Source organism: Acanthisitta chloris, unplaced genomic scaffold (genome assembly GCF_000695815.1).
Source record: "Acanthisitta chloris isolate BGI_N310 unplaced genomic scaffold, ASM69581v1 scaffold34489, whole genome shotgun sequence".
Classification (NCBI taxonomy): domain Eukaryota; kingdom Metazoa; phylum Chordata; class Aves; order Passeriformes; family Acanthisittidae; genus Acanthisitta; species Acanthisitta chloris.
The window spans coordinates 3685-19737 of NW_008693641.1; the positions used below are offsets into that span (position 1 = coordinate 3685).

Sequence of the window (16053 nt, forward strand, 5' to 3'; positions counted from 1 at the left end):
TCCGTTAGGACTCGTTAGTGGCTTTCTGAGGGGAGATAAACCACTTTTCCTCCTGCTCTAAATGCTGGAGCTCCTGGGAGCTGGTTTCCGTTCCACTGCTGTCTTTTCTACCGGTAGTTGTTGCTGGAGGAGCAAAGCGCCAAGGCTCGGAGGATATAGGTGAAGGAGCAGTTAGAGGGCAAGTGCTAGCAAGCTCTGCTCTCTGTCCTGCTTGGTGTATGCTAGGTGCATCAGTTGCTTTGTGTTCTGTCCCAGTTTTCCTGCTCTAGGTGCTTTCTGGATAATGGCGAAGATGGTGAGAAGAACATGTGCGTTTTGTTCAAAGGGGGCAGCTGGTTCTGTAATGTATATCGCCCAAGAGCAAGATATTGCAGCTCATCAGGACTGTCTGGTGAGTGGCTTTTAGCTGGATGGTACCTAAGAGGAATGGAGAAGAAGGGATAAAGGGGAAGTTTCCACTGCTTGTCTGGTTTTAACTTTACAAAGTGTCTGAATTGAAAGGCTGGTTACTCAAACCAGCAGGTGTGTATTAGATTGGAAAGCTGAGACAAGCATCAGGGCTTGGCCAGGATTTTGGTGAGGGAGAGGACATGGCTGCACAGCTGGACATGGTGATTTGTGGTGTTTTCCTGTGTCTGTTGCTGATCAATTGTCCTAGACACACATATAGTCTAGCAATAGCAATAGGTCTTCTCGAGATACTAAATTGGATGAGGCTTCTCAGATCACAGGAAGCTGTGTACTTTAAACCTTTGCAGGAAAATGTTTGCATTGCTTGATGTATAAAGGTAAAAATACCTTCCTATTCTGTGCTTTATTTAAAATAAGAAATAAAGATACCACCAGTTGATTATAAAAAAATGCTTGTGAAACTAAACATGCTGCGATCCTAGAATGCTTTTACACTTTTTGCTGTCAAAATGCCTTCCTTTTATTCAGGAATCTTGGTGGAGCTGTTTCTTGGTGTGCAGAAAGGTTGCATTCTCATCTCAGGAGGGAGAGAATATAGCTGATGGTTAGTGCAGGAGATGTCTGTTGCTAGAACAGCTTTCTGGCTATCGCTTTCCAGCCTGCTTATTCTCACAGTTATGTCTATATCTTTATTTTTCTTCTACCGTGTTTTTTCAGTTTCTTAGTTTTTTATCAGAATGTTTCAGAAACATTTGATACCTCTTTTACAGTGTAGTGTTACTTGGATGTTTGATTTGAAACAGGTTTGATTAGGAGTATAGTGTTGCTTCAGTGTTGAAACTTTATTATTTTTTTTCGCTCCCCTGTTCCAGCAACTTTACACATTTTTCTGCCTTAGGTTTCTCTGCACGGATTGGATTTTTTGCAGCCAGCTGTCACCTTCTGAGCAAACAGTTGATGAAAGGCTAGCTCCCTTTTGTTTGGAGTTAGCTATATATAGTGACTAGGACATAGTTGCCAAGAACTTCCCCTTCCTCACTCATTGTCATGGCTCAGCACTTCTGTGAGAATTGGAGTGGCCCAATGTGTGTGTATACATTTTCTGTGGGTTTCTTACGGCTTTATACAATGTTCCTATGTTTCTTGTGCAGTCAACTGTTGTCAGCATTGGGCTGTATGGAAATCTTATTACAGAGAAATATTGTATCCAGCTGTAAGGCTAAACAACAAGATGTTCATGGTATGGAGGTCTGTCAGCCAAAGAGCTGCTTCTCCTCACTCTGGGCAGCCTGGACTTCGGGACTTCATTCATGTTTCTTACTCAGTTAACTTTTTTACCTTATTATCTTTTCTTAGTTGACCTTTAGGTTATGTGAAATCTCCTGTGTAGAAAGAGGAACTTCTTTTAACTGCGAAAATGTTTAAGCACATCTCCTTGTTCAGTGTAGGTGAAACGTCTTAAAAACGGAGAAAAACCACCTTTTTAGGTAGGGCAAGTGCTAGAAGAAAACATGTGCTATTCATCTCTTCTGCACTGGTGACTGAATCACTCTATTATTTCTTAATATCATCTCTTTTGTCTTAGTTGTTTTCCTCAGGATTTGTGGAATCTGAAGAGTATAACCCAGAAAATCTGGATGTAAGGTTTGATGTGGCATCAGTATTGAAAGAGCTTAGGAGAGGAAAGAGACTGGTAAGGAGTTTATTTCTGAATCTGCACTTACCTCTGTTTCATAGCACTGAAGGTTGTCTGGCCTGTTCTCTGCTTTGAGAAAAATGCATAAAAGTACCTGGTGCTTCTGATCTACTAAGATTAGGGAAATTACAGATTTAGTGTTAGAATCATTGCTTTTTTAGATTTGGTGAAATTCAGTTCATTCTGCATTAAAATGCAGGTGTTTTTTTTCCTGGCCTTTTAAGTCCTTGGTCAAAGTTTCCTAAGAGACTTTGGTAAAGAACTGAGCCTGAAACAAAATTATGCATTCCATTAGTGTAAAGGGAAGCACCTCCTGGTTTTAGCAGAATCATAGAATCAACCTGGTTGGGAAAGACTTCCAAGATCGAGTCCAACCCTACTGTGGTTACTAGACCATGGCACTAAGTGCCACATCCAGTCTCATCTTGAAAACCTCCAGGGATGGTGAATCCACCACCTCCCCGGGCAGCCCATTCCAATGCCTGACTACTCTCTCTGTAAAAATCTCTTCCTAATATCGAACCTAAACCTTCCCTGGCAGAGCTTGAGTCTGTGCCTTCTTGTCCTACTGCTGGTGGAAGGTTATTTGTGTGAGGTGTTATTTTATCGGCTATTTCTTCAGCTGCCCTCCTGCCCCACAGCCAGGGTGGAACTCTTTTCATGATGAAGTTAGCCTTGAAAACACACATACAAACACTAGTACTAGGTGGTATTGAAATAACTCAGGGGAGTTGCCCAGTGCCCTCATGTGGCTCTTTGCATTGTTTTACAAATTTAACAGAATGAAATAGAGGTAAGATAGCGAAAAGATGACTGAAATACCAGCAAGGTTATTTTGCTTGCAGGCGTGAACTTGCCCGGTTATTACACAGAGGTGACTTGGAATGAGATACTGAATTTTCCCACAGAGGATAGTACTTGCCTTATCTGGCAAGATTTTTAGTAGCTGCCTGTAATGTTTACCTGTGAAACTCCATCCTGTTTCAGGTGTGCAGCTTCTGTCGCAAGAAGGGAGCCACAGTGGGCTGTGAGGAGCGAGCCTGCCGCAGGAGTTACCACTACTTCTGTGCCCTCTGTGATGACGCAGCGATAGAAACAGACGAAGTACATGGAGTCTACCGGTATTTAACCAAGTGTTGGCTGACTAATCATTGTCAAGGTTTTGGTGGTGGTGTCAGGAAGAGAGACTTTAAAATTGTGTGGGTTTTGAAGGGTTTTTTTAAACAGGAAATATGTTCTGCTCTCTTAAAGTGATGCTTGGTGTTTACAAGCAACAAGGGAAATGCTTTCCTTTTACAGGAAAACATCACAGCAGTGGGAGGGAATCTGTTTAGTGTTTGAGCCTGTAACATGCCTGAAAGATCACTAGGCCAAAACTGAGGGAGTCAGTCCTTTTTGACTATTGAGCTAGTCTTCAAGAACCAAGATTTGAATTCTCAATTTTTGTTGGTTCAGAAGCTCCAGTAAATGCAGTCTGTGCACAGAACAGGTTATAGCACTTCTAGGTCTGTTCACATTAGGCAAATCTTGGTGATTTTCCCTCCCTACGCTAGCAGAGAACTTTGATTCCCACCAAAGACTTTGTATTACAACTGCATTGTTAGAATTAACACAATTGAACAGATTCTAAGTAAATTTTCTGTCCTTATCATGCTAGTCCTGATGTCCACTGCTCTTGGACTGCCTGCGTTGCCATTAACAGATGGAACAGGTTGTTTGGAGGATGCAGATGAAGGGGATGAGAAAGTGGGACTTCAGCGACCTTCTGAAATGCTGAAGTTATAGTGAAGTCTGAGGTGCATAAAACCCCTGACGTTCGTATCTGTGCAAGGCCAGAGAGATCACAGGCCTTGTTAATCTTAGACTAATCTGGTGGATCTTCTAATTACTACTTGTTTCAGAAAGAGGGACTAGCACCGTTCTTAGTAGCAGATGAAAACACTTCTGTGTCAAAACACTTTGCACTCTGGATGCTTCACTAGGGCTCTCAGTCTGAAATGAATACATCTCTCTGCAAGGCTGTAAGCCCAGGTGTCTAGTGAAGATTTCATATTCAGTTGATGCTTGTAAAGTCTTTGGGAGTCTGCAAAGTTCGTGGAAGAGTGTAGCTGGAAAGATGGAAACTATGATGACAGAATAAATGGCTTTGGAAAGGATAACTGAGGCTTAAGAAGACAACTTCTCAAGGGGTTGAAAGATAAGTGGGACTGTCTGGTAAAGAAGAGGTTGCATATATAGCTTGGTGACTTTTTTTTTAGCTGGTGTCCTAAGAGGTTTGGAAAAGGGACCCCTAAAAATGCCTCGTGTTAAGTCACTGTGTGAGACGAGTTGTGTGTCCTATATAAAAATAATACAAGAAACTAGGCTATAGCAACCTGCATTGAAGAGATGGGAAAGGACTGGATTAGAAAGATAGTGAGGCAGGCTTCAAGGATTTGAACCTAAAGACTTTTGCACAGTATCAGTGACACAAATAAAGCACAAAAATTGTAGCTAGCCTGAAATCATCTGAGAATAGACTTGAAAAACAATGGATGTGGACTGACAGCCCCTGCACTTTTTCATGGTGAAATATAACATACTGAAAAGCACATCAAAAGAGAGAACTCCTTCAGGAGAGACAGAGCTGGTGTTTTTAAATTCTGAGTTGCCATTGCTGTGATGGGAGCAGTGATCATCAAAACAAACAGAGCAGAATAAAAAAGAGAAGGCATACAGTGCTGTGGAGGTGGGGAAATAGGTGCCATTTGTACTGCTGTCTTGCAAGAATGACAGTAGGGAAGTGCTTCCAAATAAAGGAGCCTTAGTAGTAAAAGATATTGTCTGTTCTGTATAAGATATTCTTGTGCTTGGGAAGGTTGCTTTTAAACTGGGAAAGACTAGAATTAAAGGGAGGGAAAGAAAAAAACTGACCTTCAAAGGGCAATATTAGAAATTCAGGGACATAAATAAGGTATCTCCATTTCTTAGGTTTCTGACTGAATTGTTAGGCACACCTAAATCGGATGGTTTTGTGCATCAAAATGCATTTCATGCAGGAAAAGCTGGCTCATCAAGGAAACAGACTGTGTTTTTAAGAGCAGTGCTGCTTTATTTGTAAAAATGAAAGAATGACATGAATTAGAAAATGTCCTAATGAATGCAGTTCCCTTTCAAAATTGCTTCCAAGGACTGAGTCTTGGCAAATAGATCTGTAAGGAAGAGATCAGCTAAACTATGCTCTTGACAAGGCATTTTTGCTTAAAAAGTGACCTGGGATCCTTCTGTAAGAAAGGCATATTATAAAAGCTGGTTCAAGTTCTCTACACATTCCTGTATCCAGAGGATAAGGAGTATTTCCAGTTACACTGGTTGCATTTTGCCTCTCCCAGGGAATTCACGTTGCTTTCCTAGAACCAGTGAAAATACTCCCATCTTGGTATTACTGAAGTCTTTAAGGATCGAATGGATGGGGCAGCTTTAGCTACTGGATCTCAGACAGGGTGCCCTACTTCCTTGGGGTTTGGGGATCACCTCGTCAGCACTGGGCAGCAGAAAGGAAGGGGCACAGAGATCTCCAGGGAAGTAGCTGGCACAGTGTGTGGCAGTGCTGTGCTGTGGCTGAGCCAGCACATCACGCAGGGCTTACAAAGCCAAGCTGACTGGTAAGCAGCCACGTCTGAAGGGTTTCCTGGCCCAAGGGGGTGCAGGGCAAGGGGGAAGAGCTGCAGCAGCTGCAATTCTGTGGCATTTCACCTCAACAGCATTCATCTCCTCTCAGTAAGGCATTTCATGGAACACCTCTGGCACAGTGATGGCCACACCAGGCTTGAGTGTGTCTGCCTCAGGATTGGAGCAGTGGGCAGGTCCAAACAGAGTAGGGTGATGGAACTGGTCATTCAAAGCTTCAGTGTTCAGAGTCCGCTGAGGCTCTAAAAGTGCAGATTCAAGCTTGTGCATGTATGTGACTTTACAGCAGGTGCTTTCCTAGGTGGGTAATGCTGTGCAAAAATCCTGATGTTTTTTTTTTACGTGTCTTTCAATGAAAGAAGGGGAAATTCAATGAAAAGAGGGGAAATATCTGTTAAAATCAGTCAGCATAACTCTGTTTACATATTTATTAATACTTTTTCTCTTTTTCTTAAAATTGGACTTAAATTTTAGAGTGTTCTGCTCAAAACATGACCCAGGCAATAGGACCCGTTGCTATGGTAAGTTTCTTTAATGGCTTCGTTGATTTTATTTGTTTTAAAAGTTTGCATCCTACAGAATTCATCTGAACAGGGCAGGAGGAGCTGGGCTGGTCTTTGGACTGTGTTCCTCTTGTTGTATAAGGCATCCTTAAAGCAAGTATCAGGGAGAGCTGAGAAAATCCCATCACATGTCAGAGATGTGATGCTGGGCAGCAAGGAACACTTTGTACCTACACCTGCATCTCCTAGACTGCCCCAAATTAGGCCACGCAGCTTTATTTTGGGTGAAGTGAGAGACTATGATTTGCTTTCAGGCCATGAAAAGTGCAATGTATGGCACCAGTCCCCAAAGCCCAGAGTTGTTTCAGCAGCCTCCTTGTACAACAGCGACTCCTCGTTCCTCTTGACAGGATGATTTCTAGCAGGGAAGACTTTACTAAGTGCTGCCCAAAGGTTCTGGAGTTGAACAGGGAAGAGGGCACATAACCCTGCTGCACTTAAAATCCTCAGGTTTTGGTTAGTAGTTGAACTATTCTCTGGCTTTCTTTGCTCCTGCCATGTCTTCCTTGCCAGAGTTATCCTCTGCTTGTGATACTGTAGCTGTTTCCAAAAGCTGCTGGTTACGATGTTGGTGAGAGGCTGGTGCATGTTCATGGAAAGGACAGAATGAAAGCAGATGATTTTGCAGAGATCTTGTACCACATCCCCAAAACCACTTTGTAGCATAAACAATATTAAACTGACAAGTCAAATTGCTTCTGGAGGTTTTGTAGGAGGGTCATTATATCAATGAAAAACCTAATGTCATTTGTATGTCTTTGGGACACCTAAAATAATTCTCGTAGTCTTTAGTTTTGAGGGTGTATTAGCATAAACAAGAACTGACTGAAAGAAAAACTCCAGTCATCTTCCATAAATTTGCTGGAAGTTTTTACGACCTAGAGGTAGTGCTGCTGCTGGGGAGAATAAGTTCATTGTGCCACAATCAAAAATCTTAATGTTTTATGCGGAGTTTAAAAGGCAAAGTGATATGCTAATGCTCTAGTGATTTGCACTTTCCTAATGGTTCAGGCTTGCAGTTTTTCTTACATGGAAATAACGTGAATTCCACTGAAACGTCAGGTATTTTTGGGAAGCCAAAACATAGTCTTGCCTTGTCTGTCACCCGAAGTGCCTCACTTTTGTAGCTTTTGGGGAAAAGGGAATTTGAATGATGTGTAATCATCAGTCTGAGGTTGCCACATTTGTTACTTTTTTGTTTCTTGATTGCTTAGGTTCAGCTAATAAGAGGAGAAGACGTACGCTGCCATCTCCCACCATCGTGGAAGAACTGGTAATTCTGAATTTCAGTAGCTCTGTGACAGGAGCCCACATCTGCTACAGCAAAGGACTTATTTAGTGAAGGATTTTGACAGCATATTCAGAAAGAGACTTCCCCACAGAAGCAGTTTACTTGTCCTTTACAGCTGCCTTGTTTGGATCTTGCCATTCTGTCAAACCAAAACTGTTTGCATTTAGAGCTGCTTCAGGCAGAGCCAGTGCTGCCCTCAGCTAATGTGGCGCAAACGTGGTAGGAACCTCTGAACCAGGCTGACTTGGTGCCTGTGAGCTTCCCTTTGGGGACTCCTTTTTTTGGAAGTACTAATGCCCCTCAGATTACCTTAGGGCTTGATGTGGCTTCCACAAAAAACTGCTTTTGATGAGTCACTTGGTCTTTTAAACTTGCATTGACTTTCTGTGAGCCTGTGCTCATGGCAAACGTAGAGACTTTAACTGCAGATCAGGCAGTTCTTGGCTCTGCTGGTGACCATGGCCTTCCCAAGGGTTTGGAGCTATCATGCAAGCATCCCTCTGCTTGCAGGGGGAGGTGTTTCACAGGCTATTGCTAGAAAACTTGTTCATACAGCATATTGTAAGTTTTGAGCTGATTCTCTTGGCTCTATGGAAGTGTGCTTGGGAATTCCCTTTGACATTTAGAGAGGTTAGGATTTCTTGTTGCTAGAGGAACTGGCATCCAGCTTTCCTTGGGAAAAAATTTTGTCTTTCCCAGGTCTTGAGATTAAAGGGAAGTCACATGAGGGGATGTGGATGATCTTTGCAGCTTTTTTGTAGTACTGCCGTAAGAGTAGGTTATTTGTCTCCAAGAATTTCTCAGCTGTGAATCCACTTGCATTCCTGGTACTGTAACTGAGTCATCTGACCAGTTACCCGCAGTATTGTTCTGTCTCTGCTGCTCTCCCATGATAGCGATCTCAGAAATCAATGCAAATACTGCAAATAAAAAGCTGAGGGGCTCCAGGATTTTTCACTGCAGGATAAATCGTTTGCCATTGTGTAAGAAATGCATTTTTACACAGAAGTTCTGTGACAGAGCTGAAGAATTGTTTGTATTACTGTGGCATGATGTGGAACAGGAGCAAATGACTGTGTCCTGTCCAAAGGACATTAAAAATATTCTCCCTTTTCTCCCAAATCCTTTCTAGTATTCCAACAAGTCTAGGGAACTAAATGTCATTTGCCCTGGAGTTAGCAGCTGACATTTGTTAATTTCTGTATTTGCCAGTGCAATGATTAAGGATGGTGGTCTTCCAGGTTTGGGCTTTTCTTAAAGTGTTTTTGCTTTGAAGCAGTTTTGGCTTCCTGTTTTTAAAAGTGGGATGTCTGAAGAGGAGTGTCATTAGCTGTGCAGAGAAGCTGACTATATTCACAGAAATGTGGGCTGCTCTTTGCCCTTCTGGTAATAGAGAAGTAAGGTAACGAAAACAGCAGTAAATGTTGGTCAGAATGTATTGTTCTGGTTTTCTTACAGAGGACAGAAGAGACAGCAGAAGATGACCATTTGCGAACACTAAAAAGGAAAAACAACAGGCATAAAGGTGAGACTCACTTTACAGAGCAACTTGGAGGTACTGTGATCTGTTATTTTGGAGTTCAGAGCTCGGAGATGGCAGAGATACTGCAAATGCCTCTTATCCTCCTGAGATGACTCTCCAGGCTCTGGTGTGGCAGCAAAAGTCTGATGGGCTGAATGACTGTGGTGGTTTTAATAACTGTGCAGCAAACAAATGTCTGTGGTTTGGCTGAGACTTGCTGTGTGGTATGAGCTGGTGATTCACCTGACAGTGCCCCACTGTGGCTGGCTGCTGTCTCCAGCACACAGGGCTGCCTCTGCCTGACCCCCCTCCTCCATATCAGTACAGTTACATTTAAAAGGGAATCAGTCCTCCTTCACCTGGGTCTCCCTGTGCTGAGCAAGTCCTGTCTTGAAGGAGAGGGGTGCAGTTCTGCTGATTGGCACTCTGGGATGGGTTAGCAGAGGAGGTGCTGTGACAGTGTATCTTTCCTTTTGAAGCCTCGGTGTACATAGGATGCTTAACACAATATAGTATTTCACTGTATAAGTATGGTATTGCAACAGTGAAATGGACCACAGGACCTGTCCTTCAGTTCTGCAGTTTTTGTGTTACCCCAAAGCTCCTGCTGCAACTGCTTGTCAGGATTGTGCTGTCACTGGGAAGTTTGGAAGGTGCTAGAGGTGATAGCTCACCTCGCCATGGATATGTTTAGTGTATGGGCACAGTATTGCCCGTGGCTGCCTGGTGCTTTTCTCTGAATCTTGCTGCCACTGTAAAGAACAGGGAACCTATACAGAATGCTGGAACACTCGTAGGGCATCTCGTGAAGTGAAATGACACTTCTTTTCTCACAAATGTCTCAAGTAAAATATAATGTTGTTTCTAGTGGAGACTGGCAGACTTCTGTGAGCTGTCTGATAGCCCTTTCCTTTGGAACAGCCCACAGAATTGATCTTACTGAAACCTTTTGCTGACCTGCTGTGCTGAGATGAGAAAAAAAGAGTTATTTCCCTATCAGTGCAAACCTGACAAAGTAGGTGTATAAAATGGGCTGTAATAAACAAGTTTAATGCCTGGGATCACTTGGAGTAGAATTAGCCTTAATTTCTACTAAGTCCACTACTGATTAACTTGAACTGTTTGCTGTCCTTTGGCCTGCTCAGTCCATGGTCCTAAGGGTTGGAAGAAAGGCAAGCAAGACAAACCACATGCTTTCCTACACTAGGGGTATCAGGAGGCTTTAGGAGTGGCACATTTAGAGTGGAGATACTTGGTTTTGGTGAATGAAGCCATATCTAGAGCTTAGGGAGTTTTACACCCAGCACAGTGCTTACGGTTGCCTGACCATTTTTATGTTCCCACTGAAAAAGGCTGTGTGGGTGGCTGGAGGAGCCAGAGACTTGCAAAAGTATTTGGTACTGTAGAGAGGACTTTGGCCAAAGTTTCAGTTTCTGCAGGGAGGGAGTGAAGCTTGCTTTACAGATCCCTCCCATAAGAGTGTGTTCTTGTGTGTTAACAGTACAAATAGACTTTCTCAGGAAATGCAAACAAGCTGGGCTTCTGGATGACATATTCGAAGAAATGCTGGACACACTTCACCTGGCGCAGGAAAAACTGATGGATGACAATACTTCAGAAACAGGTATGCAGACCCATGGGGCACTCTGCTCTCAGAGCAGGAGTGTGGCTCTGAATGCCAGGCACGTGGCCCTGGGGCACCTTCCTGAGGATACCATACTGCTAAATAGGTCAGTCTTGCTTTATTTCTGCAGCTGTGCAGCAGGTTGAGAATGACCTTCCCTTTAAATGACCATTTAAAGTGGAAATTCCAAGGAACTTCTTTTCTCAACATTATGTAAGAGCTGCCAACTCAGTATGCTTTAGTGAGACTGTCTAACTTGAATTTTTGAAGCCACCTCTTGGCGTAAGCATAGGGAGGTTCAGTCAGGCCTCTTCTCCTGGGCTCTGAGGAAGAGAGAGGCCTTGAAGAGAACCAGAAGGTTTTATTTAGGTCATTAGTCTGTGTTGCTCCTACAGCTTCTCAGGGGGACCAGCTGTCTATTAATATCAGCATTTTCTTCTGAGTGAAAGATCCCCAAGTATGTGCATTTTAAGTCTTTGGATGATTTGTTACAACTCTGTTGTCAGCTGTTAGTGTCTGCTTGGAGTTTTTATTGGTTTATCACTTAGTGTTGAATTATCAAAGAACAAATGTTGCTTTGTCCACAAAATAGAGAAAATTTCAAACCTTCCTGTCCTATTGTCCTCCCAGTTTTACAAAGTTATGAATAATACCTTTGCACCACCTCCTTGGGCAACCTATTCCAGTGCCTGACCACCCTAATTATTTTCTGTATGAAAGTAAAATTGACAACTTGATATTTCTTTCTCAATACAGCTTATATGAGAAAGAAGACATCTTAAAACCTCAAGCAATAGGGATTATAGAATATAAGTAATTACTGGTTTGTGGTACATGTAGGGCTCTGCATTAACATGAGGGTTCTGGAAACCTTTACTTGGTAATAGTAAATCAAATTATCTCTTTCCCCAGAGTATGAAGAAACAGTAATATCACTGTTTGACTGTGGACTGTTTGAAAATATACTGACAAATATTCACTCAGGTATGTGCAGAAAAGCTGTCAGAGCAGTAGCAGTTGGTCTGGGTTTTGGCATTGAAGTTAATCTGAGAATTTTCATTAAATGATCATTTAAAATGAAAATTCCAAGGAACTTTTTCTCAGCATTATACAAACAGCTGAATAAAAGCTGTTGCTACCCAAGTCTGTAGAAGTGCAGTGTGTCGAATTTGGCTGGCTGACCTGAAGGGGGAGGCAAGTCGCAGTTCCACAGGAACCAAAGGGTGTCTGCCCCAGAGGACCTTCCCTCTCCTGCAGGTTATTTCGGTTCCTCCTCTGCAGCCTCCCTTCAGCAGCTTGCCTGTGGTACAGCTGTGCTGCTGAGGAATGCTGTCCAGACTAATGCTTTTACCTGAAACACAACAGCCAGACACTGGGAGAACTTACCTGCACCAGGTGGCAGTTGTAATGTGAGTAGAAAAACAAGCTGAGAATGCTCACAGTGAAATGAAAACAAGGGCAGGAACCGTTGCTTGGGACCACCGGTGTGGAAGGAAACTGGGCCTTGGACTCCAGTCTCAGCTATTTTAAGCAACAGGGCTAAAACTGTTTTTCAGACAGACAAGCCTTGAGCTCCCATTTTCAGAACAGTTAACAGCCTTGTCCTAACCTTTGCTTTAATTTATTCCAGTGAAAAGGGAAATGGGTTTTAATTAGCTAATGCTGAGGTTCAGCACGTGAAGGCGATGTTCGTTATTTCCCCTTCACTTGAAGGAAAAAGTCAGGCTCCTCTCTCTAGTCTCCTGTCCTCACATTCACATTCCTCTGCCAGCAATAGGAGTGACTGGTGTTGCAGTTGTCTGACAGAAGGTTCCACCAGTGCCCCATCCGAGGGCATTAAAACATCTCTGCTCAGAATTCCTCATGTGACACAACCTTGGATCACACTTGTTTCTTTCACAGCTGCATCGATTATTTCATCCTCTTCTCAGCTTACAGGAGAGTTTCTTGATATTGGCAACTATGTGCACACAACCATGTGATTCTTGTCTGTACAAGTTGTTCCCTCTTCAATTCCTCACAACTCAGGCAGTTCAGTTCTTCCTGTACCACACAATCTTCTTTTCTGATAGCCCCAGCCTACTTTTAATTTTGAGGTCAATAATGAAAACATTTATCAAGGTTGGTTCCAAAACTGATCCAAGAGGAGCTCTTAAAATGAATCACTGAGAATGGAATGAAAACCATGTTAATAACAAGGGAAACTGTAGGGAGGGAAGGAAAACACCGGTTTGTTTTTTTTTTTCATTGGAATCTGACTCCCAAGCTCTAGCTAGGATATCTCTGTGATGACATACCAAGTCGAGAACTAAATAAAGTAGGACTAGTATAAATACTGTGTCTTTGATATTTTTGCTGGAGCTGCTGATTTTGGGTCATCTGACATGCTTTACCTTCAATCCATTTTTCCATTTTATCTTTTTCCCCTTCTTGGATCCTCATGCAAAGCCTGTTCTAAAGCCTGACATGTCAGCACAGCGAGGTTACTCTGAACTGCAAGTGTTGGTACTGCTGTTTTCAGTCCCTTTCATATGCAGGGATACACAGTTCTTCAGCAGTGTGCAGCTTTTCTGCAAACTCAACCACATGTAAAACCTTTCATACAGGATGTGCTGTTGCCTTAGCGGTGGTTTCGGATTTCTAGGTTGGAGGTTCTTGTCCTATTCGCCAAGGAAAAAGTGACTTCCATTAGGTTTGCTTTCAGTTCTGTTGTGCAGCCTGCCTGGGGGGATACCTCCATCAGCTTTCATTTCCTCTTGCTGGCCAAGCACTCTGTCCAGCAGCTTTTGAGCTCTGTGGTAGTGTTTGTTTCCAGGGGGTTTGCAGCAGTGAAGTCTGAAATTCAGTTGCACAAAGGCTGTGATTGATACTCAGTCTTAAAACTGTTGTGCAGTTCCTTCAGTGTGACCCCCGTAGCACTTTTCTGAAAGAACAGCAAGGGCAGTCATTCCAGATCCACGTTCCTCAGGCCATTCCTGATTTTACAGAAATACATATTCTTTCCCTTTAGGTCATTTCCTGTATGAGGTGGAAGGTTCCCAATCTGTTACCTGCCTTCCTGTGGAAGGCTGGTCATTCCCATCACTGACATCTTGCTCTGGGCTGTTTCTATTTCTGCCACATCCGTTTGGCACAAGAGAAACTAAGCTCTGTGTCTGAGCTGTATGTCCTTCATCTTATAGATGTTTGCATTTCATCTCAAAACTTGCTATACTACAGATTTCAACATATGGATGACAAAGTCTGTGATTACTGCTTTGTGCTTTCTTTTGACCTTTTGGTGTATCAGTCTCTTCCAGCCAACACACAGTCTAGCTCTTTATGAAGACACTGAGTACAGGGCTGTGGGTTAAAGATGTTGCTGTAGAAAGGCAGAAGTTCTATTGTAGGTGAAAGTAAGCATTGGTAGCCCCTGCACTGTTAATGCAGATATAACATTTATATTAACAATTGTTATGTATGAATAAAAGCTTTTATCCCTTTCTTTTTCATAATAGGAACAGAAGAAAAAATCCGGGAGCTTCTGGAAAGCAGAAAAAGACTGGATAACAAGATTGAGCTATTGCAGGACATAAAAGAAGTTGTCCTTCCTACCCCAGAGAACACTGCCAGTACATCTAGTACAGCATCTGAATAACCCATAGGTCTGTCTATATTAGTGTCAATATTTAGGATTTTTGAGTGATAGAAACCATAGAGCACGTCTGGTCAGTGTCTGAGTAATCTCCCCTGGCCCCCAAGACAGGGACAAGCAAGAACTGGGTGTTTTACTCATTTTTATACCTCACTGTTGCAATAATTTTAGGTTGTCCCTTCAGATTTTACCATGGAATTTTATGAGTGTTATACACTAAATTTAGCTTTTTTAAAACTCGATAGAACCATCCAATGAACTTTTCTCAAAGACAAGGACCATCAGCTGTCACAGATGAGTTGTACAATCACCTTAACTGTGGGAGCTCTCTCCCAACTCTGTAGTAGCTACTTCACTGTCTGTGTCTAGACAGGGATGTTTTTAAGGATCATATTGCTGCTTTGGCTTGCCAAAGATGATAAAAATTAGCAGAACTTGCACTCCAATCCAAGAAGCCTTCTGAATTAAACAGGAGTTTGGTTTTTTTTCTGTTACATTATTCTTGATTGACTGCTTAATAGGCAACGAGCTCTGCTGTAAGGGCAGCGCTGAAACAGTGTTTGCAGGCAGACCAAACCTGGTTGGACATCACACTCTGAACATGTACAATGTCAAACAGATCAAACAATGGACTGAATCCTCCTTTCTCCATTACGAAAGGATACAAGTTCCATGTGTTATGTCTTTAAAAAAATTGTTTGAATACAGAAGCATTGTTTAGCTACAAAAGGGTAAGTTAACAAAATAAAACCTTTTTACGAAAACTGTCTGGAGTTGTGCTCACTAACCCTGCTGCTGTATGGGACATGGCTGAGGCAGGGGAATGTCACACCATCCTTTAACTACCCCTTCCCTCAGGACAAGTAGAGGGGCACCAGAATGCTCCACTGCTAATGACAGTGACAAACACCACTTGTCAGGACAAGTGTAACATCCTGGTACAACAGCTGAACTCTGCCCATGACTGTTTAAAATTCCTAATGTGAGCTTGTTCTGTATGAAGGTGAAGATCAATAAGCACAGAGTAATAGCATTCAAAACTAGCTCTTGAACTATTAGCTGTGCCCCATAGAACAAAATACTAGTCATTTTTCTTGCTTATACAGATAGAATCATAGAGTCAACGAGGTTGGAAAAGACCTCCAAGATCATCAGTCTCTTCCTAATAGCTAACCTAACCTCCCCTGGCAGAGCTTGAGTCTGTGCCCTCTTGTCCTACTGCTGATTGCCTGGGAGAAGAGACCAATCCCCACCTGACTCCAACCTCCTGTCAGGGAGTTGTGATGAGGTCTCTGCTGAGTCTCTTCTCCAGTCCTGCTGCCTGTCTGGGCCCAGAAACATCACCAATTTACTGCCCAAGCCAAGGGCTCAAGTGCCACTTGCAGCTATTCTGCCTAGAAAACCCCCACCAAAACCAGAGATGCATTAGCATGGAGCTCTGATATTGAAAATGCAGTAAGAATAGTAGGTGTGTATGTCCATACACACCTGCTGTGCTGTGGGGCTGCAGTCACAGATTGATGACAGCAGGAAAAAAAAAAAAAACAGACCTATAATCACTGAGGCCTAAAGAAGTGCCTACAAATAAACTTGCTCATTTCTGAAATCCAGATCACACTGTGTAAAGCACAGTGAAATCAGCA

At 42.7% G+C, this 16053-nt stretch overlaps 1 protein-coding gene across 1 annotated transcript; it reads left to right on the forward strand.

Annotated features, from left to right (window-relative positions):
- Positions 1–275: 275 nt before the first annotated feature.
- PHF11 (PHD finger protein 11) lies at positions 276–14413 on the forward strand. Its single transcript, XM_009083143.1, has 9 exons — positions 276–391; positions 1997–2104; positions 3095–3228; positions 6251–6297; positions 7554–7612; positions 9089–9155; positions 10654–10776; positions 11689–11760; positions 14274–14413. The coding sequence occupies exons 1-9, from the start codon at positions 284–286 to the stop codon at positions 14411–14413; spliced, it is 858 nt and encodes a 285-aa protein (XP_009081391.1). The 5' UTR covers positions 276–283.
- The last annotated feature ends 1640 nt before the right edge of the window (positions 14414–16053 follow it).